Source organism: Pezoporus wallicus, unplaced genomic scaffold (genome assembly GCF_028554395.1).
Source record: "Pezoporus wallicus isolate ANWC-B61680 ecotype Strahan unplaced genomic scaffold, APGP_CSIRO_Pwel_v1 contig_3486, whole genome shotgun sequence".
NCBI classification, from domain to species: Eukaryota; Metazoa; Chordata; class Aves; order Psittaciformes; family Psittacidae; genus Pezoporus; species Pezoporus wallicus.
Window position 1 is genome coordinate 2,434,503 of NW_026642292.1, and position 19,721 is coordinate 2,454,223.

Consider the following 19,721-nt stretch of genomic DNA (forward strand, 5'->3'; position numbering starts at 1 on the left):
TGAAACAAAGCTGAGAGAATCATTTTATTCAGGCCCACAAAAGCTCCAATTCATTGTTGCCATTATTATCAGGATCCTCATGCAGAAGAGAAAAAAACACTAACCAAACATTTTCCTATTCTTGGACATGCAAGAAACTCAGGTAAAAAGAGCACAACGACAACTGTACACAACAAAACACCAAACTAACACAGAGCAAGGAGTGAACATCAACATATTCCCCCTTAGGCAGGTCCAACTTGAATGTTCAGTGCTTGCTCAAATAGATTTACTGTAGAATATGGTGTGATGCAAGGATAACAAACACTGCCAGGTTGTCATGTTTCCTTGGAAGTTTGATCCCCTTGCAGAAATGAAGGCTAAGAAATGGGCCCAAAAACAATGCTTCATCCTACCCAAAGAACCCTGATATGTGGATTCAAACTAAAGTTTTGAACCCTCAGTTGGCTACAACTTTGCTTTACAGGTTAAGGAAAAACAAACCAAGCAACCTGGAGACTCTGAACATGCCAACAAAGTCCTCAGAAGGGAATGACATTAGTCCATGACACCTCTCTATTCAGGACTTTATTCGTTTCCATGGCCTTTGCGGGAAGCAAAGGAAGAAGTAGCCACTACTAACAGAAGAGCCTCTGTTCTGCGATTTTGAGCTAACAGTTGCTATCCTACTCACATAAACTTGCAAAGACACAACCCAAGCAACAGGCAAAAAAATGATCTTCAAATCAGAGGGATTCTGATTGACATCTAGTATATTATCCACAAGGAGGTAGCTGGATTCTGAATCACTTAAGAGCAGACATGAAGCTGCAAGCCATAGAACACAAATTTAGAAGTTAATTCCTGTGAAAGAATTTTGTCTTCACCATTCTAGACAAAGGTGTGCTCTTCCTATTGTGCACTACTTCAAATAAAATGTACAACTATAGTAAACATATCTACTATTCTATATCCTGTAACTCTTCGAAAAGAGCAAATAAAAGAAATAGAGTAGATGATAGAGGATCAACAGGCTAGGCTGCCTGAGGTCAGTTTGTTAACCACTTCCAGTCTAAGACAATACCATGAGGATAAAGAAACAACTATTCTACCAGCATCTTATGTCACGTAATCATAACAGCAGTTATATGAAGCTCATCTTATCCTTCATCCTTACCTTTTCATCACATTAGCTCCACCATCTGTACTTTATAGATGGAATAGGGCACACCAAAGTGGAGACAGCATTTTCAAATGTTTTAATCCAAATTGAAACTCCTCAACCTTCACCTGAGACCACCCACAGTGGTTTCACTGAATTCCATAATTATACAACATCTTTGATATTCAGATTGTGAATCTGGGCATTTCCATATTTACAAATGCACAATCTGAATATCAAAATTGTTTTGTAGAACCCGCATCTAACTGGAAGTCCCATGTCATGCCATGATCCTCCCAACAATTCAAAAACAGAGTCTTGGTGCAGAGTTCCCCCTTTTCCCACTAGATCATCTTTCCCTGCTTCAAGATGGGTGAATTTCAGTAGCTTTTTAGCTATCTGTGTTTCTTTAGATCTCTCTTGCAATGAGAAGGAACATGTGACTATCAGTAGGCAAAGAGTTTAACTAAACACTAAGAAAAACCTGAATTTCTTCCACAGTCTGTTATACCGTTTAAAAAAAAAAAAAAGAAAAAAAAGAAAGAAACACCAAACCTCTAGGAAGAAGCATCAGTGCAGATAATAAAAGCAGACAACAAACTTCCTGAAAGAAAATTCACCCATTGAAAAGAGATGGCAGCAGCAGCAGCATTTTGCAACATTTTTTCCTTCCCTTTGCTTATTCTTCCCACCCACCTGACTCTTATTTGCAGCTGTATGAATCCCAGTGGTCTCCCTGGCACAGTGTGAAGTTAATAGATCACTTCTGAGATTACAACGGTGCTGACAGACTTCACAGCGTGGGCTAGTAGGCACATGTATGTACAGACTTCCCTCCTGCCGTTACACTCCTTTACACTTCCAAAACACACAAATATACCTATATAGATACATATGTACCAGGCTGGGGTCTGACACTCAGTTTAGACTTACTCTAGTGCAGCAAAAAAAGGGATGAAATTTAACAATCTGCAACAGAATACCAGTTGTCATTTTGCCTAACATGTCTGCATTATCTGAGGATAAGGAATAAGGAACCAATACATCTCCTGTACCTTATTATTCCATTATCTAACCTCTGACCCTAAACATGAATGTCATTATTCCTAGAGGTATAACTAAGCATGTTATATATATTTAAAAAATAAAACCAGAAAGTAATTGTGACTCTACACAAACTTGCTACAGCATCAACTGTAAAAACTATTACATAGAAGCAAAGCAGAAGAGCATTTTCAATGCTATTTCCCCTTTCTTCCTACACTCTTCCAAAAGTGCTTTAATCAGTAACTGGACTTGACAAGGGGCATCATCTAATGAGGATATCCTTTGTCTAGGTGTTCATGAGAAAGGGTCAGTACCCTTCTCAAGGCATAATTCATGAGGCCTAGTATCTGTGGATTGAGGTGCTTGTAGTGAGAGTCTAGAGAGCCAAAAGACTTGAATTCATGACCAGTATTGTGGTTTCTGAATTGTATCTTACAGAACTTGACAGTGAAGATGGCAACAGTACATTCAAAACAGCCAGAAGGGAAGAAAAACGAGAGAGGGGGAAAAAAAAAACAACCAAAAAAAACTAAGCAAACAAAAACCACAAAAAGTAGAAACTTTGAAAGCCTAACAATAGCATAAGGAAGCTCAAAGCCCGATCTGCCATCTTTAGAGCCAGTTATGACAGCACAACATAGATACTGGGTATTATGCTTTGCCTCACTCCTTAGTACTATGGGCCATTTGCACGTTAAAAGGATCTTTGTCTCTCAGAGTTCATCTGCTCCTGCTGCTTAGAGTCATCATAATCCTCCATCTGTGGCAACAGAATTTTGTTCAGAGCAACTAACAGGAATGTCACAGGGGATTAGGATTTTGGATTAGAGAGCAAAGTGACAGAAGCACAGGAAGGCTTATAAAGCATGAAGATTGTGCTACCATGCACATGCCCTTTAGTGCTAACAAACAAGGAAAGAGAAGATGACAAACAATTCATACATACAGCAGTGGAATTGGTTCTAAATTACCAGTGCCATCAGGGCTCAGGTCTATTTTTAATCTCATTCCTTTGGCAACACTTACAGCAGCCGAAATATTTAAAAGCAAAGTTTCAGAACTAGTCTTCACATAATAATCTGAAATACGTCTGATAAATCAAATTGTACTTTAATTAACAAAATATGCATGCTGATTTTAATTTTCTTGTTAAAACTCCAACACCCTGATAACACTTGCTATTTCCATTGAGTGCATTTTCAAAGGCCTTGTTTTTGTTGTCTGTTGGTAGCTGGGCTTGGCACATTGTCTTCTTCATGCCACATACAAAGTGGAAAGGGGGAGTGAATGGGCACTAGATACAGAATGAAAGTGGAGAAGTCCCCAGTGCAGAAAAGCATTCCTACTAGCAGAAGTGTGACTTGCTGTCTCCTCCTTTACAGACTAAGTCTAGCAACAGAGGCAGGTCATTTGGAATATGAAATGGCAAAGCATAATTCTTCAACAATGTCCATTTGATCTTTATTTCTGCATCTGTAATTTCTCCTGGAACAGCTCAGTATCTAAGGACTTGAAAGATCTAAGATATTGTTGGGTCTCCCTCCTGGGACAGAGTCCAGTATTACACTTTTCCTCCAAGTTGCCTAGCTAAATATATGGTTTATTAGTCTTACCACTAGGTATTTGAAGAAAATCATCTTAGAAGAGTACAGTAGCCAGATCCATATTCTGCTCGGAAAAATTACTTTGTCTCCCTAACTCTTTCCTGCAATTTCAGCTGTATGGTATGTTTCTCTTTGCCCTGAAAAGAAAATATTTGAATTCTACTGCTGTGCATTGCTAAAACTGCCATGTTTCATCCTGCAGGTGGGCCCTTTTCACTGGCAAGAGAAGTCATTCCTGCTGTGTCATTTAAAAGCTCTTTGCAGAGAATGGAACTTTAGGAATAAGAGACAGTATTGTTTTTATTATTCTTCCAAGTTACATGAGGAATCAGTTTATACAACAACTGCAGGATTACAACATAACGACCTTGTGCTTTGATCCTAACCAGCGATAAGCATTAAGCTAAGCAAACCATTCATGGTCCTGCACATAACACCTTCCTTCACACATTCAAAATTTACTACTACTGAAAGGAATTATACATTTGTGTTGCCATTATTTTCTCAGTAAAATGAAGATCTGCAGCAGATAAGGTTCAATGGCACTATGGATTCATTTTCACTCTCTATCTCCACAGACGCTCCCGTTTTTCATCCTTGTACTTTCAAAGAGGTTAGGAAGAGAAAGGAAAGTAATACACACAAGACACCTTTACTGTCTGTGTAGAATAAGGTGCTTCTTTTGTTCTATAGTTCCTAAATTGTAAATGCCATCAAAGCACTAAATACCTCTCTACCACTGCCAGACTCACATTATGATAGGCAATTTATACCTAGGATAAATCTACAGTCTACTTCTGTCAGCACTCCTCTTTCATAACCAGCAATACTTTTTTTTTTTTTTTTTTTTTTGGGTGGCGGGGTGGGGGGAGGGTGCGGGGAGAGGTTTTTTGTTTGGTTGTTTTGTTTTTTATTCGTTTGGTTGGGTTTTTTTGTTTTTTAATTCAATGTTCAGGCCCAGTACAGCTCAGAGAGGCATCAGGTCTTGGAAACCATATGCACTAGGCAGAATATAAACCTGTTCTAGGACCCACTCACTCCAGGACTCACTCACTGTAAAGGGTAAAGAGGAAATGAAGTTAATACAGCCAAGTTTTCCAATTTTAGAATAATTTTGAATTTATTATTTTTCTAAGTAACAAGTGAGCAAAATTGAGACTGAGTCTCATGGAACCATCACTGTACTGGACGGACCGTATGTCTCACGCTGTAACTGTCAAATACCAATGGTAGCATGTTGACACCCACTGTGCACAAATATAAGAAACTAAAGTATAGTCAAGGTTCAGTGCATGATTCAGAAAGTTAGATCCTGACTTTTGAGTCACAGATAGTAGAAAGCAGAAATATCACAGAGTAACTTTTACTTAGCAAACCAGAACCTAAAAAAAACAAAAGGGATTTTCAAGGACTGCAAAGCCAGCTCTTCAAGCTCTCTCAATTCCAGATTTTGTTAAGAACTCACCATCCCTTTCGTCATCTAAATAAGTTTAGACATCTGGCAGGTTCCATAAAGTTACCCATTGTCAGAAATAACTTAAAAGCGAGCATTCTGTAGTCCTCTGAAAATACAGCTGTTTATTCTGGTGCCTCAACAGAGCCTGAACTCTTTTTTCACCTGATGACAGTTATGACCCAGAGTTCCAAATACCTGGCTGGCCTAAAAACTTCAGGGACTGGGAATAATTAAAATAATAAATATGCAAGTCTCCTACAAAAAAAGAAAACACAAAAAAAAACACAAAAAAACCCAAAAAACACACAAATAAAAAAAAAAAAAAAAACCCCACCAAGCATTTACCTCAAGGTGACAGGAGAAGGGAATCAGCAGCAGTGGCAATTCACAGATCTACTAGGTGGTGGGGATTTTTTCCTCCATGAAGCCTGACATATACCCATCTTCCTCCCTCTCTTCACCCTGCCACTCTCCATCTCTAAGCAACATCAAAGGTCTTGAGCCAAGTGCCCAAACACATACCCAAGCCGAATAAAACCCCAACTTTAAAACAAAAAGTCAACTGCATAAAAGGGAGTATGCCTGGACCTGAGGTGGGACAGGGAGAAGATGCAAATGAAGTTGAAGAAGTAAACAGTATTCAGACATTCAGACACAGAAACTAAAAGCAGAAAGGAAAAACTGAAAGGGCTGTATGTGAACAAGAAAAATACCATCAACCAGAAAAATGTCCTTCCCCAGTGCAAATCACAACAGCACAGAAGTACCCGGCCTCACGGCCTATTCTGAAACCTATTTAGCAAAGGTTGGTTTCTTGAAAAGCCAATAAGCCACATTATGCACTCAAGACAAACATTTCCCTTTAGGATTCAATGTGATCAGGTGTCTCCATGTCAATGGCAAATATTCCTTCAGGGCTAAAACCTCTGTAACAATATGAGCTTGAGCTGGAATAATTTTCACAGCTGCAGCAAGCCTTTAAGTTCTGAGGAAAAATCAAAACAGCAAACAAATTTGTTTCTTCCAGGACCTCGTCATGCTGCATCCACTTCAATGGCCGTCACAAAATCAAGCAGGAGCTTCTGGTCATGTATTCTGAATTCCGATGGACAAACAAGTGACCAGAGAGAACAACAGCAGCTGTGGCCAGAGACAAATGCTACTTGCTGATGTCTAATGCAACTCCCAAATTCCCTGCTCCAGTTTTAATGGATGGTACAGAACACCTTAATCCTAAAGCTATTTACACCCCAGCATACTCCAGGGTGCTTTTTCTCCTCACATTGGTACCAGTCCGCATATCCTTCCTAGTCTTTCAAATCTCATCCTCTACCACTTTTGTTTACCTAAACTTCAGAAATCCCCTAGAGGTAGCACCTGATATTTTCTAAATCCCTAACCTCTGGAAACCAGAGTATTTCAACTTTTTACAGCTGGAAATAGGCCAGAGACACCAACAAATGTGGATGCAGTCAGATGTTCCACACGCATAGAGCACAAAACATGACACTAACTTTTGTCTACCTGTTAAAATCTTTCAGCTTCTATGTTTCATATACATCCAATGGCTAAAATTATCTCAGGCCATCAGTATCTTTACCTGCTGGGTAAGGGGGTGCCTCCTAATATGCTTCTGTTCATTAACAACTGCTAATGTAATTGTACCATTAAGCCTTCCTTCGTTACATGTCTCCTAAGAATCAGCCTTCCTTATACTGGCAGAACACTGGAACAGGCTGCCTACGGGGGATCCTGGAATCTCCCTCTCTGGCAACATTCAAAATCCACTTGGATGCATTCCTTTGTAACCTGCTCTAGGTGTCTCTGCCTTGAGCAGGGAGGGTGGACTAGATGATCTCCAAAGATCCCTTCCAACCCTAACAATTCTGTGATACTGGTTTTCTGCCAGCACTCTTTACCCCATCATCGTCTCTGTAATCCAAGTGGCATGTTCTCAATTACTATCTGGCCTCTCCTTCTTTAGCCATCTTCTTTCGTTTCTACCAATTCCATAGACCACCCTACCCTTCCCCACCTTTCCTGCTGAAGCTACTCTCAATCTCTTGAATGGCTTTCACTTGAATAGCTTCAGTATTTTACCGTGTTCCACATAGCCCTTTTGGCAATCACAAAAATCACTGGTTAATCCCTTTTGACTTAGCAATCAATAGTAATAATAGTCAGAATTTCGCATGAGGATCAACATCATGAAAAACCCCTATCTGCTTTATAAAAAAATCAGACTATCCACTACGAGGTTCTAAAAAAGACCTCTGAGAGGTACAAAAATTAGCAGGTACAAAAGGACCAGGCATGATTACTCATATGTTTGATCAATTATGGCTTGTAAAATGTCGTCTAACTACTAAGGAAATTTGTAGTTAAGAGGTTCTTTGATTTAATTTTTAACTGAAATTCCAGAAAGTTATTTCTGAGGGGTTTTATTTTTTTCAAAGTTAAAAAACTAGCTTTTATCTCCTGGTCTCACTCCTTAAGATCAGTACTGAAAAATCCAAGTCAGCATTTTGTTTTGTAAAGCTCTGAGGGCATTCTATGTCTCTATTAACAGCAGCTACTTGCCTGAACAATCATTAGGCATTTCAGGAAATCAACCTGTGCTCTTATGGATGATTCAGAGACTGATACAGCCAAACCCCTGAGGTTAACAAAAACACCTCAATTTTTTGCCATGTCGTTCTTTAACCCAGATAGCCCCTCAGAGTGGCTGGTGTTTATCATTCTGTTCCTGTCTCAGAGGTGTGACTGCATCCAGTAAAAGGCACCAAGTGTTACATAAAAGCATCTTTTAGTTCAAATCAGTAATGGGGAAGAACAACCTTCTCTACCTTGCAGGTCAGCTTTGGTCAACTCAACTTTGTTAGCAAAAAATCAAAAACAAAACAAAAAAGCAAAAAATTATAACAGGTTAGTGTAAAGGCAGATAAACAAGGGTCACATCACTTTAAATAAATTAAAGGAATTGGTATAACCACCACAGCAAATGTACATAATCATTACATGCAGGGACGACAACATAAGCAACAAGGACAAAAAGGAACGTGGTTACTTTAACCCAACCAAGCAACAGATAACAAAACCACAGATGAGAGAGTAAATGCGTTTTATTCACATACACACACACACACACACACACACACACACACACACATACACACAAACACACAAGGTCACAGAATTTACAGATAATAGAAAGAAAAAAAATCACATTCTTAACAGTCATCTTTCAGCATTTACCAATATTTTAAGACAGATTTTGTCCCATTTGAGAAATACTTAGAATCCATTTAAGTAAAAAAATCAATTTGACTTTCAGTACATTAGTCAAGAATTTTTTTAGTTTTGTTTTACTTTGAGGCTCTAGATCTGAACTTAGACCTTCTGTCTCTCATAAAAGCACAGACTGCCCTGGGTTTTTGTCCAAAGTGGATTTATTGCCAGAAAACCATAAGAGACTAATAATTCTGGAAGATGACAACCTCAGTTTATCCCAAGAACTGAACTTGACACTGTGACAAAGTGACAGTAAAATCTTGCTCTCTCACAAGCTGTTGCCTGCTCATGGATTTCAACACATCCTTAGGAAAGCTTGCATCAACAGGCAAAGAGCTCAGGCTTTAGACCCAAATAATGCATCTCATTAGAGCAGTCAAAAAAAATGACAGTAGTACAAACTCATTCTTTTACCTAGGTGGGAATAATCTTATCTGCAGTCAAATCATAGCCCACATGGCAAAAGAGAATCGTAAATCTACCAAGTCTGACTGCCTAAAGATTCAAGCACGCTTTCTGAAAAAGCAGAGCATAAAAAAGGCAAACCAAAACAAAATCACCGATCCTCTTTCATTTAGGCATGGGATTTTTTTTATTTTTTTTTAATGGAGTCCAGTTCACAAGGAAGCCACATAGATTTTTGATGTGTTATAACTTGATTCTAAGTTTTCTCTTTCAGCATGGAAAAAACAGAGGACAAAGATGGGAGTACAGGCAGCAGCTCCTGAATTCCTTGCCCCTGAAGGTTACAAATTTCTATCATACAGCACAATGAGAAAAACAAAACACCAAATCACTGACCCCATTGCTCAAACGATGGGTACTTGAGAAGTGCATACTCACCTTTAGAACCTTCCATCCTTAAAAAGTGCTAATATCACAGATGATATTGAAGACAGAGTGATAGCTCTCCCTTTTTCCCATTGTCTCCTTTTACATTTGCAATCTGATAAATTAGAACTGGCATGTACAGATACCATTTCCTGTGATTCCTATGAATCTTAACATTTTGAAACTTTGCTATAGTTTTACAGCTCAGAAATTACTCAAGATGGCAATTACCTTCCCTTTTCAGCTAGTCAGATTTTTCTTCCCACTTATCAAACTTCTCTACTACTATAAAGCCATAAAATCCCCTGAGTTCTCTAAACGCAATGAAAAAGAAAGGGGGGGGGGGAGGAGTGGAAAGAGGAGGAGATTTCTTTTCTTTTCTTTTCATTTCTTCATGAATCTCCTTTGACACATATTCTAACAAAGTAATTTCTATGTAACAAACAAGAACTTTCCATAGCTGCCCAAGTCCTCATCATCTCTGTAGCCGAGCTGAAGCAAACCTTTATTTGTTGTTCCATAAATGCAGTAGCACTGTGACAACAGAATACAAAAGCCTAAAGAACAGGAGAGCTGTCAAGCCACCATGGCGTAAATTAACTCTCCTCTCCTCTATGGACAACCTTTGATTCTACTGAGAAAGTGAAGTATTGCCAGATCTGAAGTTTCACTACTTAGCAGATGAAGGGTGTCATCCTTTCTGACCTTACCCTGCTGTGAGATTTTAAGCATGAGATTTGATTTTCTTTTTTTCTACATACTGCTTAGTATGCAAAATGAGTTTCTGATTATCCAGCCTGTATGTGTCCGTCATGCTTTTCACGCATCAGTGAATTCCAAAGGTTAACTATACTATTTCATGGTAAGTAGCACAAGATTATGATTTTCCTGCAGGATCTGGACAAAGATTCAGTTAGGACAAAAAAAGTTCCAAAACATCTGGAGCAGTATCAGTCAGTTTAGTAATAGTCACTCTCCTTTGTCATAAGCTATTATCAGTGGAACAGGTGAGGAAAAGGGAAGAGCAAAAGCTGATGCCACATCTCTAAAGCATATAGAAGACTGCCTTGTAGAAGAAATGCAGTGTTCTTTAACCACTGCTGTTAGGTTTGGTCGGCTGGTGGCAAAATGGGGTGAATGTATTTAGAACACGCAGCTGAATTTCATATATCTCTGGTGCCCATGGTAAGCAACATAAGGATGACCAAATAAAGGAAACAAAAACACAGGAGAACAAATGGCAAATCAATAAAGAGGTGAAAAAACACCTCAGATGCAGGAAGTACTCAATATTTAGGCAACATCTTTGGCCTCCACAAAAGGTTGGACATCTGCCAAAGTAGGTGGCAGACTTGCCTGCAAGCTTCCAGTAGAAGTGGGCCCCCACCATGAACTCTGAGAACTGACTTCACCTCTTCAGAATGCTCAGTACACTGACCAGACTGGTCAGGACACAAGGATCATTTAAGTCTTAACTACTTCCCTACGTTTTGTGCTTTTTCTTTCAGGCCCTCTCACCAAACCTTTTTTTGGGTGCTGGTAGGGGGTAGGCCCTACTCTTTTTATCTTTAGGCATGAGAGCTAGAAATACTCTGTGAAACATGAATAAATGTTTTGGTATAATGTCTTTACCATGAAACCTCATGGTTCTCATAGTTCCTTTTAGCACGTCAACACCTAGAACAAATTTCACACACCAGGCAGCCAGAAGATTTCTGGCTTTGCCGAATACCTTCAAGGGAAACAAAAGCTGCCACTTCAGATCTGAGCAGACCTTCAAGTCAATGAAAAACTGCTTGTTTCCAAAAACTCAGAAATGCAGCAATAAAAATACATAAGACCACACAAAAAAGAAGGGGTGTGTGGTGTGGAACTTTAACTCCATGGGCTCATTTGACATTTCAGACACTTCTGGGTTCTCTTCTTCCAGAAAATAAGCCACAAAAGTCTTTGCCAAATGCAACAGTCCTACAGGACACATCAAAACAGAAAACAGTCAGTGCGGCAGCTATCATCCTGTCAAGCACACTGGTTAGTCTAATGATAGGTCTTCTGAAGGAGAAGAGCTAGTACAGAACACGCAGGCTACACAGATAACAGATTAAGCTAATTTTAAACAGAAGAATTACCAGAAATCTCTAATATTAAAGAAGGACTTTGAGCGCACCGAGGACAATCAAAAAAGACACTTTCAGAAAAACCCAAAAGCAATTTTTCTCTTCTTGAACTTTGTGAGCAACACACAAAAGGTGTAATTTGGGCATTTTGGCTGCGCCACAAATGGGCAAAGTCACAGGTTTGACTACACTACGCTCAGTTCCACAATGAACAGTGTGGTTAACAGACCTGATTAAATACATCAGAAAGACAGAAAAAAAAAGAACAGCCTCTCACCCAACCAGAACACTGGGAGACAAGGAGTATAATGTAAGGACTTAATTGGACTGCCAATTAGGTGTTTCATGAATACTCAAAGAAAGCTCTAAGATAACACTTTCAATCCTAAGAAGGGACAGTCTAGACAAGTTGCAAGGTTTCAGCATGATTAACCTGTAATCTTGACACGGTAGGGAAATACAATCAAGAAGTAATTTCACCTGGCAAAGTTCTGTCTGGAAGAATCAGTTTAGGACATACATCTTCTTAGCAAACATGCATGCCAGACAACTTTACTGAGAAAACTATCATCCTCTAGTGACTGGTAGCCAATACAGAAGACTGGTATTCAGTGGAGCTAGACATAATGGTGATTTTCACTTCACTTCACAAGGCCAGCAAAGCCTTGGGTGTTTTGATGGTAAGTGTCCCAAGTGCTTTGGGAATTGATGCCATATGCATGATACTGAATAAGTGCTGCTGATGTCAGTATTATTTTAATTAATGGGAACTTAGCAAGAGCAGTATTTAAAGAATCTTCAAGATACGAGTACTATTGGCATGCTCCAAAAAGTCACTCACCCTATTTGTTTCTAAACTGGCTGGAAAAGAAAAACTACAGATGAGAAAGGTTTCCCACACAGTAGAGAGAACATCCTCAGTGCTTTCACTGGAGGCCCATCTCCTCAAAAAGCAAGTTCTGTTTTGGTCTTCACCCTTCAGTTCCTTCTGCCTTCCATTTCTCCTGCCTCTTACTTGGTCTTCAAAATATTTACTTCCAAGGATCCCCAAAAAGGGTGCTCTGAAGCACAAGTGAATGGTAGACTCAGAACTTCTTTCAAAGTATTTTAAGGGTAATGTAATCTTAATAAACCACTCTGAGAAAAGTATTAGTAAGTAGTAGCCCATCCCAGTACCATCTTCTCCTCTACTGGAGGCACCACTTCATGGAGATGTGTATGCAAGAGAGCTCTTGCCACTCTAAGGCATTCACAGAAGCTCACCATCATTTAGCTGCCTTTGGGAGCATTTGGAAAATATAAGCATACTAAAGGATATCATAGTGAAGGCAAACTAGTGAAATGGACAGTAAGGTGGACAAGCAGATGCACAGGGAGCAGCAGTGAAGTAGGGGTTCTTGAGAAGAACTTCTCTGAAATCAAGTATACCTTCGCATCCACGCTCAATCTGCCCACTGCGGTGCAGAGCATCATTGATTAGATCAGGCAGACGCCCATTCAAGTCCACAGAAGCTAGACAGCCCTGAAATCCATCACGTGATGCTACTAGCTTCGGAAGGTTGCTATACATGCCTTGAGCTAGGCCAGCAATGTAGAGATCACCTAGAGGAAAAGGAGTAAACATACAAGGAGGACGTTACATACATTTTAGAGTAGATTTTCCCCACACCCGATAGAAATATAGCAAGCTGAACAGATGCTCAGAAAAAGTTAAAAGCAGAGCAATATATTGCTCACAAAGTCATTTCTGACTACTTTCCTACTACAAAAAAACCCACAACAACAAAATATAAAAACAATAAAACCCACAAAAACAAACAAATAAAAAACACAACCAAACAAACAAATGAAACAGAACTTAAAAAAAGAATCCTAACTAGGAAAAACTGCAGCATGACAATTTCTGACAAAGCAAGATATGACAAACTATTCTGGTACATGAAGTTGCAGAGAAAGAGAAAAATGAATGTGAAATCCAAAACTGGCAAATTCCAGATTTACTGTTCTGTAATGCACAGTTCCTGCAAGCTTTCTCTTGTTTACTAGTTGAGCCCCACAAGAATAAAGGGGAAGGCTGTCAGTCATGTATAATTTACCTTTAAGATCCAGATTTTTGGCACCATTGATAACCTGAGTGACCATCTTGGTATCGACCTTTAGGCTGTGTGTGTTACTGTTATCTCTGGTGATGACAACGTTGTGCCATTGGTTGTCGTTAAGAGGACGATCACTATTGCCTTTGATAACATTAGGTCCGTTTCCAAGGTCAAACACATAGTGTATATACCTGTAAACATACCAAGAACTAGTTAAAACTGTGTAAGAACTCCAGTGCTCCTGGAGTGCCCTTATTCTGGCCAGAGTTGATAAATCAACTTATACAAGTCATGAAGGTAAGTATTTTTGGGTTAGAAAGTTCTAATAAGCCAAAATATTAGCCACTGATTTGAAAAGATAATAGTTGTTTCCCTGCCACCAAGAAAGTATAAAGAGTAGTATCTTCAGATTACAACATTTGGATGAAATTAGAACCTAACAATAAAGGATTCCTCTTTTTTTTATCGACACTCTCATGCACAAAACCCCTGTCTGTGCATATAATGATTTTTTAAAACTAGAAATACCAATGAATGTATTAGAGAGCAACTCTGGATATGCTTCTTTGGGGCATATATTCCCCATATTCATTCTTAGTTTTGAATAACTCCCTTAAGAAGATAATTGGGAAACTCACTCAATATATTGTAATAAAATTCACATGAGATCCTAGGCTTATTCAAACATTATTCTTTACAGTTCTAACACAGAAATCCACTTGACAATAGAAGAGATATAGTCTACTTGGGAAAAAAGACAACAAAATTCAACTCCCAATAGAGCACCAGGAGCTAGTGATTCTTGCTTTTTTATTACTCAATGTCCCACTTACAGAAATATGTGCAAAGTTAAAAATGAAAGAGATTAAACTCTATTTCACTTATGGTAAAATAAACAGGACTAGTAAACTCTCTTTGTGGAGACCATGCTTGCTCTGACCAGATGAATGGAAAGGATCAAAAATTGTTCAGCTAACGAAAGATTTTTTTTTTTTTTTAAATAAGCTATTAGCCTTGTGAAAAGAGTATAGCAGCTCAAAAGCTGGCTGAGTTTGCTTTTCCTCGAGCATCACCAGCAGAAAAACAAATTCAGCAGCCCACATGCTCTTTTCTTCCTCTAGTAGAAATGGTAGAAATACAAGTCTCTTACAGGAAAGGTTAAAAAAAAAGAAAGTGGGAAGAGAGAGCCCTCAGCACATTTCCTCCTCCTCTGTGCTATTCTCCAAGGTTAACAGGACAAAACATTAGCCTAATTAGACCAAAACAACTTAAAGCATTAATGTTTCATGCTGTAAGAGTGTCTTTACCTCAGTGATGGGGGAAGTTGTTGATAAAATTAGGAGTGTTAAGCTTCAGTGTTTATTTCTAAGTACTCTGTCATACTCAATGTTCTCTCAGTTTGCTGAGGTGCATGAGATGAATTTCTCTCTGTGCAAACATTTTAAGCTTACCAATAACTGAGTTTATCTATAAATAAGCTGGTAGAATATAGCAGTCACTTACCCCTTGACTAGTTCAACTGCGATAAAGTCATTGCCATCACCACTGTTAAAGAGGATGAAACCATCAGCTGATGTTGTCTTAAACTGAAAGAAGAGGTGCATGGATGTATAAGCCTGCAAGGTGGCCAAGCTCAGGTAGCTGCTTTTAGTCTTGAACGTCACAGGGTCAGCTATGATGTTGCGGAGACCAAAGCGTGCCTTCAACTCGCAATAGTCAATGTCGCCATTCTTGCACAGGTCAATGTAGAGCATCCCATTGAACATGAGGCTCTGGAGGTGGCCGATGAAGCTGGAGGGGATAACAGAGATGTACCGTTTCTCTGTCATGATCCCTGTTTCGATGTTGTGGAACTCCAAGCGGGTGTGATCACCAACCATCGTGCCTGAAAGACATAAACAAGGGGGAACATGCAGAAAGCCCAGGGATCAGTAACAGCTTATATGAAGCCTTTCACCCTTCAGTTTCCAGGCTAATAGCAGCACTAACTTAATCCTGTCTGATCACAGTTCAGCAGCTTCCATAAGAAAGAATGTGTAGACTCTCAGTGAAGAGGCTTGAGTCTAGCAGTTGCCAAAATGTGACAGAAGAGAGGAGACAGGACTAAAGGGCCTTGGGTAGCAAGCTCTGTATTTTTCCCCTGTGTTTCACAGGCTTTCTTGTTTCTGAAGATGATTAGGTCTCTCCCTTAAAGACTACCCGCCTAAAACCTATTTGATCCAACAGTCCATCTGCCAAACCGCTCAGACACTTCTGAAACATCTCTTTGAAGTGCGCTTCCTGCAAACACTCAATAAAAATAGATTAATATAAAAAGAGTAGAGTGAGAAGCAAGAACATTTGTAAACCTGCTAATATTTATTCCATTGTTCTCTCCTGGTGCCTGATGTTATTTCTCTTGTTTTAAAAGCAAGGCAGGAAGGAAACATACAAGAATGCAACAGGCGAAAAAGAACTCCACATACGCAAATCATCAGCCTACCACTTGGGCTATTTGTCACATTGTGATGGATTTTAACTCCTCAATTAAAATACTCAAGCTATTCAGTATACCAATATGTCAGACTACTCTTGAGGCGTATTTAAAATGTTTTGGCTTGCTAGGCATTAGTCCAGACACAAACCCACACAGACAGATGAAATACAACTGAAGACTAGTACAGAGACAAGTTGGGGCACATCAGAATTAAAACTATTACAAACAACCTTGGTTTAGTCATCTATAGCTCTTCATTAAAATAGCTTTAAGTATGTGGTCACACAACAGGAATAATATCAAATTAATGAGCTATTCAACATTTGTTTTCTCATCATTCAATGTACAAGCATTATTCAAACTCTGCCACAAATCTGCTGCTATTTCTTACTTCATGAAATTTTCTGCAGTGTTGTACTGAGTTTATGTAGTGAGGTGCTGGCTGCAGGGTGGCTGTGGGGCTGCCCCATAACGGACACAGCCGGTTTGAGCCAGCTCCAAACAACCCAACTCAGGGCAGGGCCAAGCCCTTCAGAGATGGTGATACCTCTGTGAAAGCATGTTTGTTTAAGAGAGGACAGAAAACACTGCCTGGAATGAGGAACAATGGGGAAAATAAATAAAAATAAACACACACCACAACAAAACAAACAACTACAAAACCTGCAAACACCAAGGTCAGAAAAGGATGAGGGAGAGGAGGTGCTCCAGGCATCAGAGTGGAAAGTCTCCATCAGCCCATGGAGAAGACCACAGTGGAACAGACACTTGCACGGCAGCCCAGGGAGGGCCCCCACGCAGGGGCTATTTCCCATAAAGAACTGCAGTCAATGGAGAGCTCACACTGAAGCACGTTTTCCTGACAGCCTGTCGAGAGGTCCCATATTGGGGCACTTCATGGACTGCTGCCAATGGGAAGGACCCACACTGGAGCAGGTGAAGAGTGTAAGGAGGAAAGAGCAGCAGAGAGGAACTGTTACAGACTGCCCACAGCCACCATTCCCCTGCACCACTGTGCAGGGGGAAGTATAAGAGTCAGGAATGAAGGAGAAAACCTGAGAAAAAGAGGGAGTGGGGAAAGGTATTTTAATTTTTCTCCTTGTTTCTCAGCATCCAAATCTATTTTTAATTGGTAACAAATTAATTTTCCCCAAGTCAAGCCTGATTTGTCCACAACAGTAATTGGTAAGTGATTTCCCTATCTTTATCTTGAAAAATCAGCCTTCTCATTCTATTTTCTCCCCTGTCCTCTTGAGGAAAGGAAGTGAGAGAGCAGCTGCGTGGGTGTCTGGCAACCAGACACAGTGAACCCACAAGTTCAGCAGCATAGTGTGCAAATTATCCTCAAATATTCCCTTCTTCTACTCCCAGAGGAATATTACTCTTAATTTTATATACACAAAGCTGAGGAACAGAAAGATCAACATATAAATAGTTTTGGATCTCAAAAAAGAAACATTTGGCATCCAATTTAGTGGAATATTTAACAGTTTCAGAGCACTCACTGATTTTGAGGCTCAGCACTTCTAGAAACAAGACCCACAATCCCAAATGAGTACCTCCCAAGTGGATAAGGACAATTAGTGATCAACTGTGAAAGAACTGACTTTGAGTGACTTATTTAAGATAGAGAAGTCAATTCCATTGGACTGTATTCACATGCCTTACACAGAGGTCCCGTTCCTCTTTTTTACCATGCTATGTCTTTTAAAAGGGGATCTTATAACCACATTATTCCCAACTCAACTCTCATAATCACGTACAAGGTGCAATTTTTCAGTTTATGTGTTGTCCAAATGTGATCAAATTTTTGCAAGGGCAACAAAACTGAGCACAGATATTAGGAAAAAAAATGCTTTCAAGTAGCTATTCTAAACACAAAAATATTATGCACAGCAATTAATTTTTTCACTTATTCCCAATTTTAGCAGTGTATAATTGTCTTTCAGTTTAGAGCCAAAGACCATTGCCATGGAAAGCTTCAACCCAAGCAGATACAGCTGGACAAACTTAGAAGCAGCTGAAAAGAGTCACATATTTCTGACTATTCAGAAATTCGAGTGTCAGTACCAATGCAAGTGTTTTTAAATGCTAAAACAGTTATTTACCAGAAATAATAATATTTTAGTTTGAAAAATGTCAGATCACAGTAACAGAAACTGTATATGGGCAGGTTTGTTTAGATAAACCATCTCACTCCCACTGCTGTGATTGTTAGGGGCTATTTCAGATTTAGTGTTATAAAATGACATTTTCTGACTTTTCCAAACCATGCTGTATTTCCTTACATTAAAATTAAACAAAACCCAAAACAAAATAAAACTTAAAAAAAACTTCTCTCTTCTTCACTTCAAAAGATTGGAAAAATAAAATTTATAGATCTGAAGGACTAAAACTAAGAAAACTCTTCTCATCTCTTCTACTTTTAGATAAATTCAAAGAGGTTGTTGCCAGACTTGGAGAGAAAAGCCAGGCTTGTGAAATCTGGAGTACACTGTAACAGGGAACTCAGCTGTAGAGGGCAGTACAAACGGAGTGCAGAAGGTTGGAAGAGGTGAACCCAGAATTTTAGAAAAGATGAAAAATGACAAAACTGGGACCAGCTTATGGGATGGTGATAGCAGTGGTAGTGCAGAAATTTAGGACTAGTTCAGAGAAAAGCTGAAAAGGAAGTGACACTACAAGACCAGAATCAGTACGTATATATATTTTCCTAAGAAATCATGGAGAGAAATCAAGTATTACTTTTTATCTCATTAGCTGTCAGCCCCACCTGCAGAATTCACCTCTAATTTCTCCACTGTGCTGTCTATGAAGTATTATAATTACTACAGCAATCAGCAGCTCTTTAGTTCATGTGGTAGCAGACAAAAAAATTCCAGCCTCCACAGCAGTATTTAGGTGCTAGCAAGATGTTGTGGGGATGAAAGTAACTGCTATATTTGTGTGTCATTTATCACTGGCCTTCTCAGGTCTGTACTGAGGCAGGGGGAATGTGGCAGGAAGGTTTTGTGATTCAGCAGCAAAATGCTGTCCAGGGGAATTGGATTCTGTCTCTTCCTTAGATGTCCTGCAGGAAGCCAAGCCAGTCACTTCATTAAAAATTTTTCATAGGTGGCCATTAATTGTCTAAACCTAATTCTCCAAGAAGCAGGGTTGATCTAATTTGCAGGATCCAATTTACAGACACTCTGTATATTTGTGCATGCAAATGACTGAAAACCCATGCCAAACTGGCACAAAATACATCCAGCTTTAATCTGGTGCCTTGTTTCTAAACCTGTAAAATATTAAAAAGATGCCTGTTCACTTCATATAACACAGACATGGGAATAAATTCAGTTACAGCTTCTTAGTTCTGTATAAACATCCTCACCAGTCGCACACAACACATAAACAAATAAATTGAAAAAAAAAAAAAACCAAGAAAACCAACCCACAAACAAAAAAAAACCACCAAAACAACAACAAGAAAAAAAAAACCTAACTGCTTTATAATTCAAGCAAAATGTAGCTGCCATGCATTGTTCTAAACAAGCAATAGGAAAGAAGGTGGCGGTCAAATAGGCTGTTTATTTTTACTGGGGGCCTAATTTAGACTTCTGATCTATGCCTAAGACAGCAAGGATCCTGTGGAAAAATCTATGTGACCACATCGTTGA

The 19,721-nt window shown here is 39.2% G+C and overlaps 1 protein-coding gene across 25 annotated transcripts in view; it reads right to left on the reverse strand.

Moving 5' to 3' along the window:
• The window catches only part of NRXN3 (neurexin 3), a 1,038,145-nt gene that overhangs the window by 565,598 nt on the left and 452,826 nt on the right, over positions 1 to 19,721 (reverse strand). For 13 of the 25 annotated variants that reach the window (XR_008974789.1, XR_008974788.1, XM_057428510.1 and 10 more), the window contains 4 exons: positions 15,087 to 15,468; positions 13,584 to 13,774; positions 12,916 to 13,089; positions 8,095 to 8,121 (listed from right to left, as the gene is read on the reverse strand). Coding sequence is in view for 23 of the 25 variants with exons in the window: in XM_057428510.1 (XP_057284493.1) it covers positions 8,095 to 8,121; positions 12,916 to 13,089; positions 13,584 to 13,774; positions 15,087 to 15,468 (774 nt within the window). In the remaining 2 variants the exon portion in view is untranslated. The remainder of the gene's footprint in view (positions 1 to 8,094; positions 8,122 to 12,915; positions 13,090 to 13,583; positions 13,775 to 15,086; positions 15,469 to 19,721) is intronic. The other 12 variants (XM_057428531.1, XM_057428532.1, XM_057428515.1 and 9 more) reach the window with 1 other exon arrangement.